This window comes from Leuresthes tenuis, unplaced genomic scaffold, assembly GCF_036924035.1.
Source record: "Leuresthes tenuis unplaced genomic scaffold, fLeuTen1.0.hap1 SCAF_3, whole genome shotgun sequence".
Lineage (NCBI taxonomy): Eukaryota > Metazoa > Chordata > Actinopteri > Atheriniformes > Atherinopsidae > Leuresthes > Leuresthes tenuis.
Window position 1 is genome coordinate 1,647,575 of NW_027325357.1, and position 18,095 is coordinate 1,665,669.

At 43.3% G+C, this 18,095-nt stretch overlaps 2 protein-coding genes across 3 annotated transcripts in view; one reads left to right on the forward strand and one right to left on the reverse strand.

Moving 5' to 3' along the window:
- The window catches only part of grm7 (glutamate metabotropic receptor 7), a 244,652-nt gene that overhangs the window by 183,337 nt on the left and 43,220 nt on the right, over positions 1-18,095 (forward strand). The gene's annotated exons all lie outside the window — the stretch shown is intronic.
- LOC140302869 (nuclear factor 7, ovary-like) lies at positions 4,003-5,868 on the reverse strand. Its single transcript, XM_072381387.1, has 2 exons — positions 5,685-5,868; positions 4,003-5,586 (listed from the first exon to the last, which is right to left on the reverse strand). Exon 2 carries the CDS (start codon positions 5,567-5,569, stop codon positions 4,187-4,189), a length of 1,383 nt encoding a protein of 460 aa, XP_072237488.1. The 5' UTR covers positions 5,570-5,586; positions 5,685-5,868; the 3' UTR covers positions 4,003-4,186.

Below are 18,095 nucleotides of genomic sequence, written 5' to 3' on the forward strand. Positions count from 1 at the left end.
TTGCAGTTTTCCAACAGACGTGCCAACATTTAGCACTTTCACTACATTTGGTTTGTATAGCGAAGCTCCTTTTAGGAAGAAAAATGTGTTTTAGTGTCCTGATCCCTGTTGACTTCATCCAGCTCCTCATGAAGGTCGGCAGGGATAAATAATCCCTGTAATTTAATCTGCGTCTCCTCCCAAACAAAGGATCAACCTCAGCTGCTTCTCTGACTTCCCTCCTGGTGTCTGACTGATCTTTCAAATGCATCTTGGTCTTTTTCTTTAAAAGTTTACAGAAGTTAAAGCAGCTCCTTCTTCGTCATTACAAACCACTGCGACGTCTCAACACTCGATGTCAGTTCGGTTCAGTTTTATTTATAAAGTGTCAAATCACAACAAATGTCATTTCAAGACACTTGCAAGTTACAATCCATTTTAAGCCAATTAGAATCCAGTCAAATTTAACTCATTACATCACAAATCTAATGGCCTCCGTCTACATCTAAATCTCCGTGAGCATCATCCACAGCTTTACAGCCAATGCAAGGTAAGCCAACGTCAGTTCAAATCAGAGGATGTGAACCGAGCGGGGAGCGGGTTTTTATCTCCGATACCGCTCACCTGGTTAGGGATACCGACACCACGAGTTAGGGATGAATGGCTCCTTCTTTAAAATTTCAGCGAGCATGGAGCGATTTCACCAATTCAATTCAATTAAATTTCGATTCAATTTTATTTATAAAGCGCCAAATTACAACAATTGTCATCTCAAGGCACTTAAGTAATAAAGTCCAATTCAAGCCAATTGGAATTCAATTCATTGTAATCATAATCCAATTAATTCATATGGAGCCACTTCAAAAATAATATCCGAGCTAAGGAAACCAACAGATTGGACCAGAACTTGTCTTCAGTCCAATCTCCCGTCCTGAGCCTGAGGGACTGTGGAAAGGAACGACTCCCTTTAACAGGAAGAAACCTCTGGCAGAACCAGAACCAGGAAGAAACCTCTGGCAGAACCAGAACCAGGAAGAAACCTCTGGCAGAACCAGAACCAGGAAGAAACCTCTGGCAGAACCAGACCCAGGAAGAAACCTCTGGAAGAACCAGAACCAGGAAGAAACCTCTGGCAGAACCAGAACCAGGAAGAAACCTCTGGCAGAACCAAACTCAGGAAGAAACCTCTGACAGAACCAGAACCAGGAAGAAACCTCTGGCAGAACCAGAACCAGGAAGAAACCTCTGACAGAACCAGAACCAGGAAGAAACCTCTGGCAGAACCAGAACCAGGAAGAAACCTCTGGCAGAACCAAACTCAGGAAGAAACCTCTGGCAGAACCAAACTCAGGAAGAAACCTCTGGCAGAACCAAACTCAGGAAGAAACCTCTGACAGAACCAGAACCAGGAAGAAACCTCTGGCAGAACCAGAACCAGGAAGAAACCTCTGGCAGAACCAAACTCAGGAAGAAACCTCTGACAGAACCAGAACCAGGAAGAAACCTCTGGAAGAACCAGAACCAGGAAGAAACCTCTGGCAGAACCAGAACCAGGAAGGGTGGCCATCCGCCTCGACCAGCTGGGGTTTGAGAAGACAGGGAAACACAAGTTAATAACCACAATAATGTCACATGGACATAAAATCATTTGAGTCAGCAGTCTAAGCCTATAGCAGCTTAACTATGGGATGTTTCAGGCTCACCTGAGCCATCCCTAACTATAAGCTTTATCAAAAAGGAAACTTTTAAGCCTAATCTTAACCAGAGTGGGAACATATTTTTTTGGTGAGCAGGAAGCAGAACTGAGCGAAGCATTTTGGTGCGACTTTGAGCGGTGGAGCGAAATTCTTACCTCTCAGCTCCGTTCACGTGCTTTGGATCAAGTACATCATGTGAGGGACATCGGCTTTAGGAAGATTGTGTAACTTGTTGATAACTTGTCAATGATACCAAAGTTTTTATCTATCCTCCTAAAATGCAACAACATTTTCCGTTTTCGTTTTGAGACACTTAGCAGCTACTAGCTGAGCAGCTGCTAGCCGTGTTAGCAGCTGCTAGCCGTGTTAGCAGCTGTGTTGCTAAGTGTCTCCAAATGAAATGGAACCGAAGGCAGCTGTCGGTTTTGTGCGCTCCACTGAGCGGAGCCGACACAATGTAAGGCGGCATAAAATGTTCATTAACGTTAGGAAGAACATATGGTGATATTTATAACAGCAAGTTAAAGACGTGAGTTGATATTGACAGTGACTTATATCATAAACTCTCTTTCTGTGCCAGCTGCTTGCCCGTTTAATGTGAAAGTTTAATTTTGATAAGATTTTGGCTTCTAATGTTTTAGTTTGACAAGAAAATCCCAAGATTTTGTGAAATTATTTCAATGTATGTGTTTTGGACAATTTAGAATATCGCGATAATATCGTTAATCGTGCTAATTTGGTCACGATAATCGAGATATCAAGATTTCCATATCGTTACATCCCTATTCTAGATCCAGATTATATGCACTCTGCTCTCTTTCAGTAGTAATAATAAACCATCTGTTCCTCAGCAGGTGTTAAACTCAGTAAATCCAGCCTCAGATGAACAACAACACATGACATATTACACTGAGTCATTATTTATTGAACAGAAACTGAGACAAATCACAGGAGCAGTGTGTGAAAAACTAAGTGAACCCCATGATCCAACAGCTTGTAGAAGCACCTTTAGCAGCGGTGCCCACACTTTAAATCTGGAGATTGCTGATGCTCCAAAAAGCTCACCAGAAGCCTTTGGCTACTTTGGAAATTAAACAAAGTTATTCAAACTCTTCTCAGCCTCCACCCATTGGTGGGATGTCCTTCTCAAATGTGTTGAAACCGCCCTGAAATCATGGGCGGAGACCAGATGGGAAAGCAGGATAAAAAGCACTGAGGCAGTTCAGAGAGGCTCTCCTGGAGGTCAGCTGTAGACCCTTTGGTGAGAGTTGCAGCTCAGTCTTAGACTGAGGAGATTGGATCCAGTCACATTAGTACAGCCATGTATGACATTCTGAGCAAGATCCAGCATGTGAGGGAACTGATGCAATCACCCCCCATGCAGCTGGAATAGGGCTGTAGCGATACACTAATCTCACGATATTATACGATTCACCATTCAGCCAACAATTCGATACGATTTTATACGATTCGATCCTATACGATTCGATCCTATACGATACGATACTATTTAATATTAATCATTTTCTGAAAGGTTGTAATGGGACAGTGTGATTTGACATGAATCGTCACAGTGATTGGACCAGTGGTCCGTCCTTTGAACCGGAAGGCAATACATATTATATTATATTAATACATATAATTTTCTGAAAGGTTTTAAAGGGATAGACAAACGGAAACAAATAAACATGTCACAAATGTGTCTTCAGCGTACGCTGACTCATGTTTATATTGTGAATATTACATCATCAACCTGCTTATTTTACTTGCTAAATACCATATTCACAAATCCAAATTCTCTAAAAAAATTCTCCCAAACCATCTCTTTTCATTTTTGAGAAGGGCTGTAGCGATACCTCCCTGGCATTGTTTTGTATTAGGTTAATGTTCTGTGCTTTCACTAATTATAACGTTTCAATAAAGTTTGCTTAAAAAATAAATAAATCGATACTTTATCGGGAGACAAACTATCGATATATATCGCGATATTGATAAAAATCGCTCAGCCCTAAGCTGGAGGTGGCTGTCAGCTTGCTAAAGAAAACCAGCCATTCCCTCATCTTCTACAGAACAGCTGGATTTCTGATGCACAGACAGCTGCAAAGGAGATGTGGAAAGAAATGAAGGTGGAGGCTGAACTCAAAGAAAAGTGTCTGAGAACCACATAAAAGTACTTCAGCTACGAGTCTAATTCTATCTAATTTAGAATAATCCCATTTCTCTGATCAGTCTGATCTGATGATGACCAGCTGAGCGATCAGAGCATCCCTCATTATAAAGGCAGAAAAACATGTCAATTTACCTGGAAAATACAGATTATTGATGTTTCATCAATTCAGATTATATGAAACTGATCAAACTGAACTGAACACAGAGTTTAAAGTCAAACAGCAGCTCTGCTGACAGATCAGATCAATACATCTAAAATGTTCCTGTTTGAAGATGAAAACATTGAGTTTCAAACAGATCAATAAAGTCTCATGTGAACTGTGTTCTTCATGCTGAACACATCAGATCTGTTCCACTGTCACTGAGACCTTCAGCGGTAACATCTTCACTTTATTATGAGTGGCTATAATTGGAAACATCTTCTCAGTGAAAGTGTGTGTGAAGGTGTGTATGTGTGTGTTTGTATCAAGATCAGAGAACTTCAGCTTTCCTTTGTTCCAGTCCAGATTCACTCTGATCCTCCGGAGCTTCTCTGGTACTGACAGAAGAGTTGGTTCAGCTGGTGACAAAGCTTTGTATTTACCTTCATTGAGCCAAATTATCCACAATCCAGACTTTATGATTCCCTTCCTCTTGACAGACTCTGCTAACAGACCAAGTACCCAGTATTTACTGTCTCCAACCTCAACATCCCAGCTGTGAGTCCCTGAGTTAAAGCCCTCAGAACTCAGGACAGAGCAGTGAAAATCAAACCTCTCTGGATTATCAGGAAGGTTCTGTTTCTTTCCTCGTCTCACAGTGGTCAGATCCTCAGACAGGATGAGCCTTGAACCAGCAGTGTTTGGGTCCAGAATGAGAGGAGTGTAGCAGACCATGTCCTTCATCTTGTTCCAGATGTTGAAGGCCAGGTTGCCCAGATGTTTGGCCTGGTCTATCAGAGCTCCTGAGTGCAGCTGTGGATCATCCAGCAGGGGGCAGCGCTGGACTCTTTCCGCTGCAGCCTTGTAGTGGTTCAGGAATGAGACGTCTTCAGCTCTCAGCTCCTCCTCTGTGGCTCTGACTGTGTCTGAAAGAGCTGCCATCTCTCTGCTCAGAGCCTCCATCTTCTCCTTCATCATCCCACTCTTCTGCTCCTCTTCCTCCCTCAGTGCAGCCAGCCTGGCCTCCTCTTCCTCTGCTAAAAACCGGCGAAGCTTCTTAAACTGCTCCTTAATCTGCGTCTCTGTGTGTCGGGCCTGGACCTTAATGTGTTCTGCTGTTTGATCAAACTTCTCTGTAACTTTCTTCTGGAGCTCCAGTTTCTCCTTTAAGGGTTCCAGAGATTTCTGGAGCTCCTTCTTGTGTTGTCGTGCAGCTTCATCGATGGGTCTGATTCTGTGGTTGGTGTGTTTCTCTGAATCTCTGCAGATGAGACAAACTGGCTGCTGATGGTCCAGACAGAAGAGTTTGAGTTTCTCAGAGTGCAGACTGCAGAGAGCCTCTGAAGCTCTCTGATCTCTGTCCTGTATGAAGGACTCACACAGATTCCTCAACACCAGGTTTAATGGCGGTTCTTCCCTTGAAGATCTTCTCTTACAAACTGGACACTCTTGTGTTGGTTTCTCTCTCCACCAGCTCCTCAGACAGTCTCCACAGAAGCTGTGGCTACAGGACAGAACAACTGGATCTCTGTAGATGTCATTACAGACCGAACAGCAGAAATCTTCCTCTGATCTGGAAGCCATTTAGTCTCTGAGTGAAGCTGAAAACAGCAGACAGAACACAGTCAGCCATGGCTCCCCTCCCAGCTCTACTGACTTCCTCAAACTGAGTGTTTGTGGTGTTTTTGGTCAAACTCACCTTCAGTGTGTGGAGTGTGAGCAGCTTGAAGTTTCCACTTCTCTCTCCTGCAGCTGGACTCACTCAGAGGAAGCTGTGAGTTTGGTCTGAAGCTGAATCTGATCGTCTGTGTGTCTCTCTGTAGTGAAGAAGAATCTCTGACTGTTTCCTGCTTCGTCTCAGCTGAGTCAGGTGGAGCTTAAACCTTCCCTGAACAAAGGTGTGTTCGTTCCAGAGTTCAGAGATAAACCTGCCAGCAGCTGTGGAAGTTAATGATCAGTAGGTTTTATATCTTTATCTGCACAGTTCAGAACGATAAACTCTATGAAGGTTGTGAAACATTTAGTTGTGATGCAGCTCACATTCAAACTGTTAAAAACAAGAATCAGCAGCTGAACTCAGCAAGGATCAGAACTCTGGGTCAGAACTCTTGTATCCACCATATGAAGAGAGATTAAAGCATTTAACTTTTGAAAGTGTGTGTTTGGATCATTTCTGCCGTTTTTAATATTTTTTGGAGGAATCCACCTTCAGCAGCTGCTGGCCTTCATCCTGTGGCAGGAAGCGAAGTTACAGTTTAACTCCATGCAGAAGTGTTTGTTGCAGCGATAACTGAGCAGTTTCTTTGCTCTTTCTTCAGCCTTCAGCTGCAGTTTGTGTTTCTTTTTGTTTTTGTTCCAGCTGTAACTTTTCTGTGGAAAAGGTTCAGTTTTATTCAGATTTATTCAGCACCCGAATGAGAGAACAGCGGCGGTTTATCACCTGTGGTGAGGCTCCTCTGTTCTCTCCTCGCAGCTAACGTACACATTGTGTTTTCATTTCTTCCTTTCGTTTGACACAGAGTCGCAGCGGGTTCGGCAGACTGCAGCGTTTAAGGCCTGAAATGATGTTTAAATCAAAGGTGCACCTCATCTTTTGCCCCTGGGATTATGATAAAGGCTTAGCTGGAGCAGAGATACGTTCCCGGCAGCTTTGCACCCTTTTAATCCTCACCTCTGTTCAGAAAGTCTCTACATTGTGTCGAGGAGGCTCCTGTTATCGCTCTTTTAACTAACAGGTAAAAGTTGTAGCAGCTTTAAAACTGTCTGAACTCTGCAGCTTCTCAGTGCCGAGTTCGATGGAATCAGCAGATCATTCAGGATACGAGGAAGCCGACTTTAAACCAACCCGATAACAGGAACACTGCATTCAGCTCAAATTCTGAGCTCCAAAGAAGTTTAAAAACAGATGCAAAATTATTATGATAATGATGATTAAAAATAATGATTTTAAGATAATATCCTCATAGTTATACAGCCCTCTACAACAGCAGATAATAAATAAAGAAAAGAATAAGTACAAAACAATAAAATAACAGTAAATGCAATAAAATACAGCAAAATTAAATAAGATAATATAAAAGTGTCACCATACTACTGGGTATTAAAAGCCATCTGAAATAAGTATGTTTTTAGCTTAGATTTAAAGAGGCCCAGGTCAGAAGTAAGACGCATCTGGGGGGGGGCTTATTCCAGAGCCTGGGGGCAGCAACGGAAAAGGCTCGGTCACCCCAGGGCTTGTATTTGGACCTGAACACTTCCAACAAAAGTTGAATTGTTGACCTCAGAGCTCTGCCAGGGTTATTATGGGTGCCAATGCCATAGGCAGGGCACACATATTACTATTGCTCATACTTACTATTCTCCCGCTTCCGTCACGTTTTTCGGCGCGCTACTCCTCCCGCAGCGAAGGTCCGACTAAAATAAAAAACACATCGCTGCGTGCGCGCCGATGGGCAGAAGTGTGCTATTACTTTTCTCTCTCATTACTCGAAAGGAATAGCGGATAAATGGGAAAAAGCGGGCAAATTGTCAATGGGAAAATGAATGGAGAAGGCCTAAAAGAGGCAGTTTGGGGCTCGAAGAGAACAGAACAGAACAGATTAACAGGTTCATGCCAGCCCCTGATGAGACAAATGCGCGAACTCATAATTGGAGGCCTCGTAACTCAGCCATACAGCGTCACACACACATCATTCAAAGTTTGTGTGTGACAGGAAAGACTCAGCTTTAACTGTGGTAAAGGGCTTGTTAATAGCTTATACAGCTTTGACACAACGGCAGTTTACGTTTTAGGTGTCCAGAGGAGGTCGTCTCATGCCGCTCACACTGTAACTCTCACTCTAAAAATCTTTAAAAAGAAATTTCTCGAACAAATTCCTCTCACATCCAAAATATCTGCCTGATCTGGATAAATTATACATCAAAACGTAGGTATTTTAGTTGTCTTTCACTCAATGTGACTGTCATTGAGCTTGGCCTCACAGATTTCTCACAAATCACCTCTGAGCGCAGAGAGGGACCATTCCATCCCATTATAAAACGGCCGAGCCCTGAAATCAGTCAGAAAACTCATTTTAAAACTGCCATAATAAAGGAGCCACGGGGGGTAGAAGAATAAAAATTACACCGCTGGCTTCCCCCGTCCCTTCTGGCGCTCACGGTGAAAGAATTATTCGGATACGACTTCTACTTTTCGAACAGCGAGCGTTTGTTCCAGACTTGTGCCTCAATATGAAAACCCCATGATTTTAAGGGGACAAAGTGAGGTGCAGATTTGGCAGTTGGCAGTCACAGCTGTTGCCCATAGCAACTAATGCTCACCACCCCCAAGATGGCTGCCCTGTTCTATCACAGCTGATGAAGCCAGAGCCAAGATGGCGGATGAGGGCAGAGTAAACATAGCAGCAGAAGGGCAGCAGAAGGGCAGCAGCAGGGCAGCAGCAGGGCAGCAGCAGGGCAGCAGCAGGGCAGCAGAAGGGCAGCAGCAGGGCAGCAGAAGGGCAGCAGAAGGGCAGCAGAAGGGCAGCAGAAGGGCAGCAGCAGGGCAGCAGAAGGGCAGCAGCAGGGCAGCAGCAGGGCAGCAGCAGGGCAACAGCAGGGCAGCAGAAGGGCCGCAGCAAGAGGGCAGCAGCAAGAGGGCAGCAGCAAGAGGGCAGCAGCAGGAGGGCAGCAGCAAGAGGGCAGCAGCAAGAGGGCAGCAGCAAGAGGGCAGCAGCAAGAGGGCAGCAGCAAGAGGGCAGCAGCAAGAGGGCAGCAGCAAGAGGGCAGCAGCAAGAGGGCAGCAGCAAGAGGGCAGCAGCAAGGCAGCAGGCAAGGCAGCAGAAGGGCAGCAGGAAGAGGGAAGCAGCAAGAGGGCAGCAGCAGGAGGGCAGCAGAAGGGCCGGAACAGGGCAGCAGAAGGGTAGGAGCAGGGCAGCAGCAGGGCAGCCAACATGGTTAAACAGCTTCATGCCAGCTGATCATGAGACAAATGCGCGCAATAGCGCGCACTCACTCATAAATTTCCATTATTCAGAACAGATTAACAGGTTCATGCCAACTGCTGACGAGAGAAAACAAACGATAGCGCGCACTAACTCATATGTTTCCATTACTCTCAACACATCAGTTGTGATAACAGCTTCATGGCAGCCCCTGACGACACATATGTCACATATGACGACACCCCTTCACTCATGTTTTCCATTATTCTGAACAGATCAACCGGGCCTTATGTGTCTAAAGCAGGCAGATTTCACCAGAACAAGCCAGAATCTCATATTTCAGACTGGATTATGATCATATAATGGTTGACCTTCAATTTGACCTTCAACTCTCAGCACATTAACTCATATGTCTCTGTGTGGACGGGCAGCAGCTTGGCACCCATCAAAATTTCTTCAGAAATTTTCTAGTTTTCTAGTATATATATATTATTATAAGTTATAGGCTGATTCAATTCAATTCAATTTTATTTATATAGCGCCAGATTACAACAATTGTCATCTCAAGGCACTTAAGTAATATAATTCATATGGAGCCAATTCAAAAAATTATATCCGAGCTAAGGAAACCAACAGATTGGACCGAAACTTGTCTTCAGTCCAATCTCCCGTCCTGAGCCTGAGGGACTGTGGAAAGGAACGACTCCCTTTAACAGGAAGAAACCTCTGGCAGAACCAGAACCAGGAAGAAACCTCTGGCAGAACCAGAACCAGGAAGAAACCTCTGGCAGAACCAGACTCAGGAAGAAACCTCTGGCAGAACCAGAACCAGGAAGAAACCTCTGGCAGAACCAGAACCAGGAAGAAACCTCTGGCAGAACCAGACCCAGGAAGAAACCTCTGGCAGAACCAGAACCAGGAAGAAACCTCTGGCAGAACCAGACCCAGGAAGAAACCTCTGGCAGAACCAGACCCAGGAAGAAACCTCTGGCAGAACCAGACCCAGGAAGAAACCTCTGGCAGAACCAGAACCAGGAAGGGTGGCCATCCGCCTCGACCAGCTGGGGTTTGAGAAGACAGAAAAGAGGGAAAAGAGGGGGGAAAAACACCATAACACCATTCAAAGGATACCTGCTGGAACAGGGAAACACAAGTTAATGACCACAATAATGTCACATGGACATAAAATCATTTGTGATAAAGCTGGAACCTTTAGATCTGATACAGTCAGTCACAATCAGAGCGTTGGGATGGTTCTTATGGTCTGTTTTCTGGTTTAATCATCCGACCCAGAGAGGTTCTGCCTCTCAGTCACAGACGGTTATACTGAGACAGGAAAGGCCTGAAGATGGTGGCGCTCGCTGGCTGATTGGTCTGCTTTCCTTCCTGCTCTTCTCTTCGGGTACATTCAGCTGCATTTGGCCTCTCCGGTGTCTGGGGACTTATTTCCGTTTCCATTCAATTAATCAATTTAATCATGATGCTCAGTCAGAGTTAACGACTGTGGCAGCGCTAATAGGAAGGAAACCCAATGTGGTGTGTTTGTGGTTCCTGGTGGGGAGATCTCTGTTGACTCAGCGGAGAGATGCTCCAGTTTTGATGACTGTTGTAATTAACGGAAGCAGTTTAGTCACGAGCGACAGGAGCCATTACAGTGGATGAGCTTCACTATGTCAAAACTTACACAGAAACCCGTTTGAGAGCTACTTTTCAGCCAGAAAAAGGAGACGTTGCCTGATATTCCTGGAAAGATTCAGAGGTTTTAGTTCAGATCCTCAGATATTAAACACACAGTGTCATGTTTGGTGACTTTTACAGGATCAGTTCTTCTCATGTTTACTGAAACCCTGCAAATGAATTCAGCGTAGCACAGATTTTAGTGTCCAGGGTTGTGACTGAGGGTTTAAAAACCCAGAATACGCTTGTTTTTAACTCCGAACACGCAGTGACAGCTGGTGCTGAGAGGATGAGCTAACATAAAGATATTATAAAAGCAGCATTACAAGCTAACGCTTTAGCATTATGACCCAGAGTGTTACGATCCGTGAAAGCACTGGCTGCAGATGCAGGGTAGAATCAATAATCTGATTTTATTTATATAATGATAGTCACTTGATGAGCAAAATAATAGATTATAAACTCCTAACCCACTCTCCTCGGTATCTATGGAGAGGAGAGTGAGACTATAAAACTTATCAAAAGAAAGTTCTCTCCACGCTAGGAGGACAAAACAAAAGGTTTTATAAATCTTACAGATAAACTTATCCCTCTCCGAACCGTCGGAGGCTCTATAGAAATTTAACAAATCAATAAACAGAAAGAGACTCCTTCTAATGGAGTTGCTATGAAAGTTATAATTATAAATCAAAGACACTCCTCTACCGGAGATATTACTAAAAAAGGTAAGCAAAACTTCACTTGAGCTAAATCTATGGAAAAACTTACAACAGAAAATCATCTCAAGGAGGAAATCATCAATAAACAAGATCTTTGATACTTAGGCTTTGGTTACTTTGGAGGCTGGAGGAAGAAAAGACAATTCAACACACTGGCAACGAGACGCAGACTAAATACACCTGAGGAACCAAGGGGAACAGGTGGAAACACTTTGGGAATCAGGGAAGACAATGAGACACACGGGAGGAAGGGCAAGTTATCTGAAACCAGAGGAGTTGTGATTTCAAAATAAAACAGGAAGTGACAAGAGAAGGTACAAAAAACCTCAGAGCCTCTGTGAGACCTGACCCAGAGATTTACTGATGGTCAAATAAACTCTCATGAAGCCGATGGAAAAGGTTCAACATGTTCTGACTGCAGCTAGTTTCCATCTGCTTTGCAACACATTGCCCCAAACTTAGACAGACGAGCTAAATATTTACGGTAAAAGATGTTTTCTGAGGAGAGAGGCTCCTGGCGTCCTTAGTGACCTGACCTGATGATGGATTCACACCGAGGCCCCCCCCACCCCCCCTCCACTGCTGAATGAAACAGGTTGAATGTCCCACAATCTTGTTTCTTCTCTTTCAGACATTTTACTCATTCTCACTGACATTCTTTTTACTGATTTTCTGTCGTTTTTATGTGGATAAAATGACAGAAAAACAGGAAAAAGCTCATTAGTTGTGTTCATGAAGGATCAAAAAGGGAAAAAATAACATAAAAACGTGTGGAAATGTGTGCAGAATCCAATGTTCACCAAAAGCTGTGGAATCCAACCACGCAGTGATGTCATCAGTGATGTCACCACATGCAAATTAGGTGATTAAATTTACCACCTTCATAAACTTTGGGTCACAGTCACTGACATTCTTTTTACTGATTTTCTGTCGTTTTTATGTGGATAAAATGACAGAAAAACAGGAAAAAGCTCATTAGCTTTGTTCATGAGTTCAGAAAAGGATCAAAAAGGGGAAAAATAACATAAAAACGTGTGGAAATGTGTGCAGAATCCAATGTTCACCAAAAGCTGTGGAATCCAACCACGCAGTGATGTCATCAGTGATGTCACCACATGCAAATTAGGTGATTAAATTTACCACCTTCATAAACTTTGGGTCACAGTCACTGACATTCTTTTTACTGATTTTCTGTCGTTTTTATGTGGATAAAATGACAGAAAAACAGGGAAAAGCTCATTAGTTGTGTTCATGAGTTCAGAAAAGGATCAAAAAGGGAAAAAATAACATAAAAACGTGTGGAAATGTGTGCAGAATCCAATGTTCACCAAAAGCTGTGGAATCCAACCACGCAGTGATGTCATCAGTGATGTCACCACATGCAAATTAGGTGATTAAATTTACCACCTTCATAAACTTTGGGTCACAGTCACTGACATTCTTTTTACTGATTTTCTGTCGTTTTTATGTGGATAAAATGACAGAAAAACAGGAAAAAGCTCATTAGTTGTGTTCATGAGTTCAGAAAAGGATCAAAAAGGGGAAATTGACATAAAAACATGTGGAAATGTGTGCAGAATCCAATGTTCACCAAAAGCTGTGGAATCCAAACACGCAGTGATGTCATCAGTGATGTCACCACATGCAAATTAGGTGATTAATTTTACCACCTTCATAAACTTTGGGTCACAGTCACTGACATTCTTTTTACTGATTTTCTGTCGTTTTTATGTGGATAAAATGACAGAAAAACAAGAAAAAGCTCATTAGTTGTGTTCATGAGTTCAGAAAAGGATCAAAAAGGGAAAAATAACATAAAAACGTGTGGAAATGTGTGCAGAATCCAATGTTCACCAAAAGTTGTGGAATCCAACCACGCAGTGATGTCATCAGTGATGTCATCAGTGATGTCACCACATGCAAATTAGGTGATTAAATTTACCACCTTCATAAACTTTGGGTCACAGTCACTGACATTCTTTTTACTGATTTTCTGTCGTTTTTATGTGGATAAAATGACAGAAAAACAGGAAAAAGCTCATTAGTTGTGTTCATGAGTTCAGAAAAGGATCGAAAAGGGGAAAAATAACATAAAAACGTGTGGAAATGTGTGCAGAATCCAATGTTCACCAAAAGTGGAATCCAACCACGCAGTGATGTCATCAGTGATGTCACCACATGCAAATTAGGTGATTAAATGTACCACCTTCATAAACTTTGGGTCACAGTCACTGACATTCTTTTTACTGATTTTCTGTCGTTTTTATGTGGATAAAATGACAGAAAAACAGGAAAAAGCTCATTAGCTTTGTTCATGAGTTCAGAAAAGGATCAAAAAGGGGAAAAATAACATAAAAACGTGTGGAAATGTGTGCAGAATCCAATGTTCACCAAAGGTTGTGGAATCCAAGCTGTTACCACGCAGTGATGTCATCAGTGATGTCACCACATGCAAATTAGGTGATTAAATTTACCACCTTCATAAACTTTGGGTCACAGTCACTGACATTCTTTTTACTGGTTTTCTGTCGTTTTTATGTGGATAAAATGACAGAAAAACAGGAAAAAGCTCATTAGCTTTGTTCATAGTTGTGTTCATGAGTTCAGAAAAGGATCAAAAGGGGAAAAATAACATAAAAACGTGTGGAAATGTGTGCAGAATCCAATGTTCACCAAAAGCTGTGGAATCCAAGCTGTTACCATGCAGTGATGTCATCAGTGATGTCACCACATGCAAATTAGGTGATTAAATTTACCACCTTCATAAACTTTGGGTCACAGTCACTGACATTCATTTTACTGATTTTCTGTCGTTTTTATGTGGATAAAATGACAGAAAAACAGGAAAAAGCTCATTAGTTGTGTTCATGAGTTCAGAAAAGGATCAAAAAGGGGAAAAATAACATAAAAACGTGTGGAAATGTGTGCAGAATCCAATGTTCACCAAAAGCTGTGGAATCCAACCACGCAGTGATGTCATCAGTGATGTCACCACATGCAAATTAGGTGATTAAATTTACCACCTTCATAAACTTTGGGTCACAGTCACTGACATTCTTTTTACTGATTTTCTGTCGTTTTTATGTGGATAAAATGACAGAAAAACAGGAAAAAGCTCATTAGTTGTGTTCATGAGTTCAGAAAAGGATCGAAAAGGGGAAAAATAACATAAAAACGTGTGGAAATGTGTGCAGAATCCAATGTTCACCAAAAGTGGAATCCAACCACGCAGTGATGTCATCAGTGATGTCACCACATGCAAATTAGGTGATTAAATGTACCACCTTCATAAACTTTGGGTCACAGTCACTGACATTCTTTTTACTGATTTTCTGTCGTTTTTATGTGGATAAAATGACAGAAAAACAGGAAAAAGCTCATTAGCTTTGTTCATGAGTTCAGAAAAGGATCAAAAAGGGGAAAAATAACATAAAAACGTGTGGAAATGTGTGCAGAATCCAATGTTCACCAAAGGTTGTGGAATCCAAGCTGTTACCACGCAGTGATGTCATCAGTGATGTCACCACATGCAAATTAGGTGATTAAATTTACCACCTTCATAAACTTTGGGTCACAGTCACTGACATTCTTTTTACTGATTTTCTGTCGTTTTTATGTGGATAAAATGACAGAAAAACAGCAAAAAGCTCATTAGTTGTGTTCATGAGTTCAGAAAAGGATCAAAAAGGGAAAAAATAACATAAAAACGTGTGGAAATGTGTGCAGAATCCAATGTTCACCAAAGGTTGTGGAATCCAACCACGCAGTGATGTCATCAGTGATGTCACCACATGCAAATTAGGTGATTAAATTTACCACCTTCATAAACTTTGGGTCACAGTCACTGACATTCATTTTACTGATTTTCTGTCGTTTTTATGTGGATAAAATGACAGAAAAACAGGAAAAAGCTCATTAGTTGTGTTCATGAGTTCAGAAAAGGATCAAAAAGGGAAAAAATAACATAAAAACGGGTGGAAATGTGTGCAGAATCCAATGTTCACCAAAAGCTGTGGAATCCAACCACGCAGTGATGTCATCAGTGATGTCATCAGTGATGTCACCTTTTACCAGCTTCATAAACTTTGGGTCCCACTCGGAGTTTTTCCCTCTTTCAGTTTCTGCTTTTAAGCTGCAGTTTGTGTTTCCTTCGCCCTAAATGTTCTTCCGTGTTGCTCTTTGGGAAATCTTTGAAAAGCAGCAGCGTAAGTGCCGCAGCTGTGAGGGTTTCTGCCGCTGAACCGCCTGAACCGAACCGCTCCACTGACGCAGAACCGAAGGCGCGGGTTCACCATGATAATCCTGCGAGTTGGACTCCGTCTGCCTGCAGCTTGCAGCTGAGTGTGGAGGTGGAGGAAATCAGCCTCTGAGGCTGTTCACGGCTCTGTGAAATAGATGTTTGAGGACAACATTGTGCCCCCCCCCCACCCTCAGTGTGCCTTTAACAAAAAGAAGAAGAAGAAGAAGACGAGTCTGAGCAAACAGCAGTTTGAGGGGGGATGATGAGCCGACAGTATCGAACACACAGAGGAGGTGGGGAGGTGCCGTGTGGGGGGGTGGGGGGGGGGTGATGAAGCCTCAAGGCCAAAAAACATGTATCCATGGTAACGGTGTGGAGATCCCATCACTGTATTCCTCAGAGGATTTCAGGATGAGCTGAAGGAGCGGGGCGCCCCTGCAGGCTGGATAATGAACTGCAGCAGTGGGAGGAGGACCGAGCAGCTACCCCCCCCCCAGGCGGCGGACAGGAGACCCCCCCCCCGCCGCTGATTTACTGACTTTTACAGGACAGATCCTGAAAGCATGAAAAGGGTTAAACGAATGGGCAGAGACGGACGAGCGTTATCTGCAGAGGCAGCTCTGTTTGTTCTGGAGCCGCTTTATTCAGATCCTGCTGCTGGTGGAGGCCACAATGAGTCCTCCGTGGGAGGGGGGGGTGCAGAGGTCTGCCCCGGCCTGATAAGAGGAGGAGGAACGCTCTTCATCTCCCATCTCACGGATAAAACTAACCTTTGATTCCTTGACTTTCAGCATCAGTTTTGTCTCCAGCTCTTCTCATCCTGCTCTGCTTCTTCTTCTTCTCTTATTTGGTGTTGAGAAGCAGTTCTGCTGAGCTTCCATTGGACCTGAGGTCCATTTGCTCCTTTTTTTTCTTGTTTTTATCACTTCATCATTTCTGTTCTGCAGTATAACACTCCTCTGCTACAATAAATCACATTTTATTCGGCTTTTGTTGCTTCAGGCAGAAACTACATCAGGAAAACAAAGCCTGAGCAGTTTTATCTTTATAGACAGGAGGCGTCATCTGGTCACATTTACTGCTGCAAACAGGTAACACACAAAGACCGCTTCAGGGTGAAAATGTAAGATTATACAGCAAACAATCAGGAATCACGACTCAACTCGCTTTGTTTATGCTGTTCAGGCATTTGAAAAACAACCTGAAGAGCTTTACAGAACAAAAAAACACGAGTATGAAGAAATAAAATGGAGAAAAAGAATGTTATATTTGGTAGGAAATGGCAGAAATTAGACAAATCCTTTGTAAACAACAGCTGAACATTCTGGCTTTAAAATGTAATTATTGATGAGGTAAAGGGAAATATTGTGAAATATCAGCCTAAAACATCCCTGTTGAAGCTTGACTTCAGCTGACAGATCGGCTCTGCAGGACGGAGCCTTTAATGGAGCCTTTTCTTCAGTTCCCTCCATAAATCTGAACTCAGATTGAGATCCAGACTGTTTGCTGGTCATGTCATGGAGCTGATTTGTCTTTCCTGAGGAAAAGTTTTAACGCTCAGCTTCACCAAACCTTCGTCTGACTGATGGAAGGAGAACAGAGTCCACCTGAACTCCTCCTCTGGTCCTTTACATCAGCCCATATCATCAGTGATGGAAGGAGAACAGAGTCCACCTGAACACCTCCTCTGGTCCTTTACATCAGCCCATATCATCAGAGATGGAAGGAGAACAGAGTCCACCTGAACACCTCCTGCAGAGGTGATGCTGCCATCTCCTTTGGTCCTTTCCATCAGCCCATATCATCAGAGATGGAAGGAGAACAGAGTCCACCTGAACTCCTCCTCTGGTCCTTTACATCAGCCCATATCATCAGTGATGGAAGGAGAACAGAGTCCACCTGAACACCTCCTCTGGTCCTTTACATCAGCCCATATCATCAGAGATGGAAGGAGAACAGAGTCCACCTGAACACCTCCTCTGGTCCTTTACATCAGCCCATATCATCAGAGATGGAAGGAGAACAGAGTCCACCTGAACACCTCCTCTGGTCCTTTACATCAGCCCATATCATCAGAGATGGAAGGAGAACAGAGTCCACCTGAACACCTCCTCTGGTCCTTTACATCAGCCCATATCATCAGAGATGGAAGGAGAACAGAGTCCACCTGAACACCTCCTCTGGTCCTTTACATCAGCCCATATCATCAGAGATGGAAGGAGAACAGAGTCCACCTGAACACCTCCTCTGGTCCTTTACATCAGCCCATATCATCAGTGATGGTGGAAACCTGCTGGTTTCATCTTCCATGTTTCATTGAACCAAACTAAAGCTCCAGCATCGTCTCCTTGGTGATTCATCTCTGAGTCTCACTTCCATCCAACCATCCACAGTCCCTGGCTGCTTCTCTTCAGCCGCTGTGAGCTGCTTTTCTCCTCTTTAGGTGTTACTGATGCTTTACTTTGGCTTCTCTGGATGGAAATCCCATTTCCTTCAGCTGCTTTCTTACAGTTCTCTCCCACAAACATCGACTCCTGCTTCTTTAGTTGAAC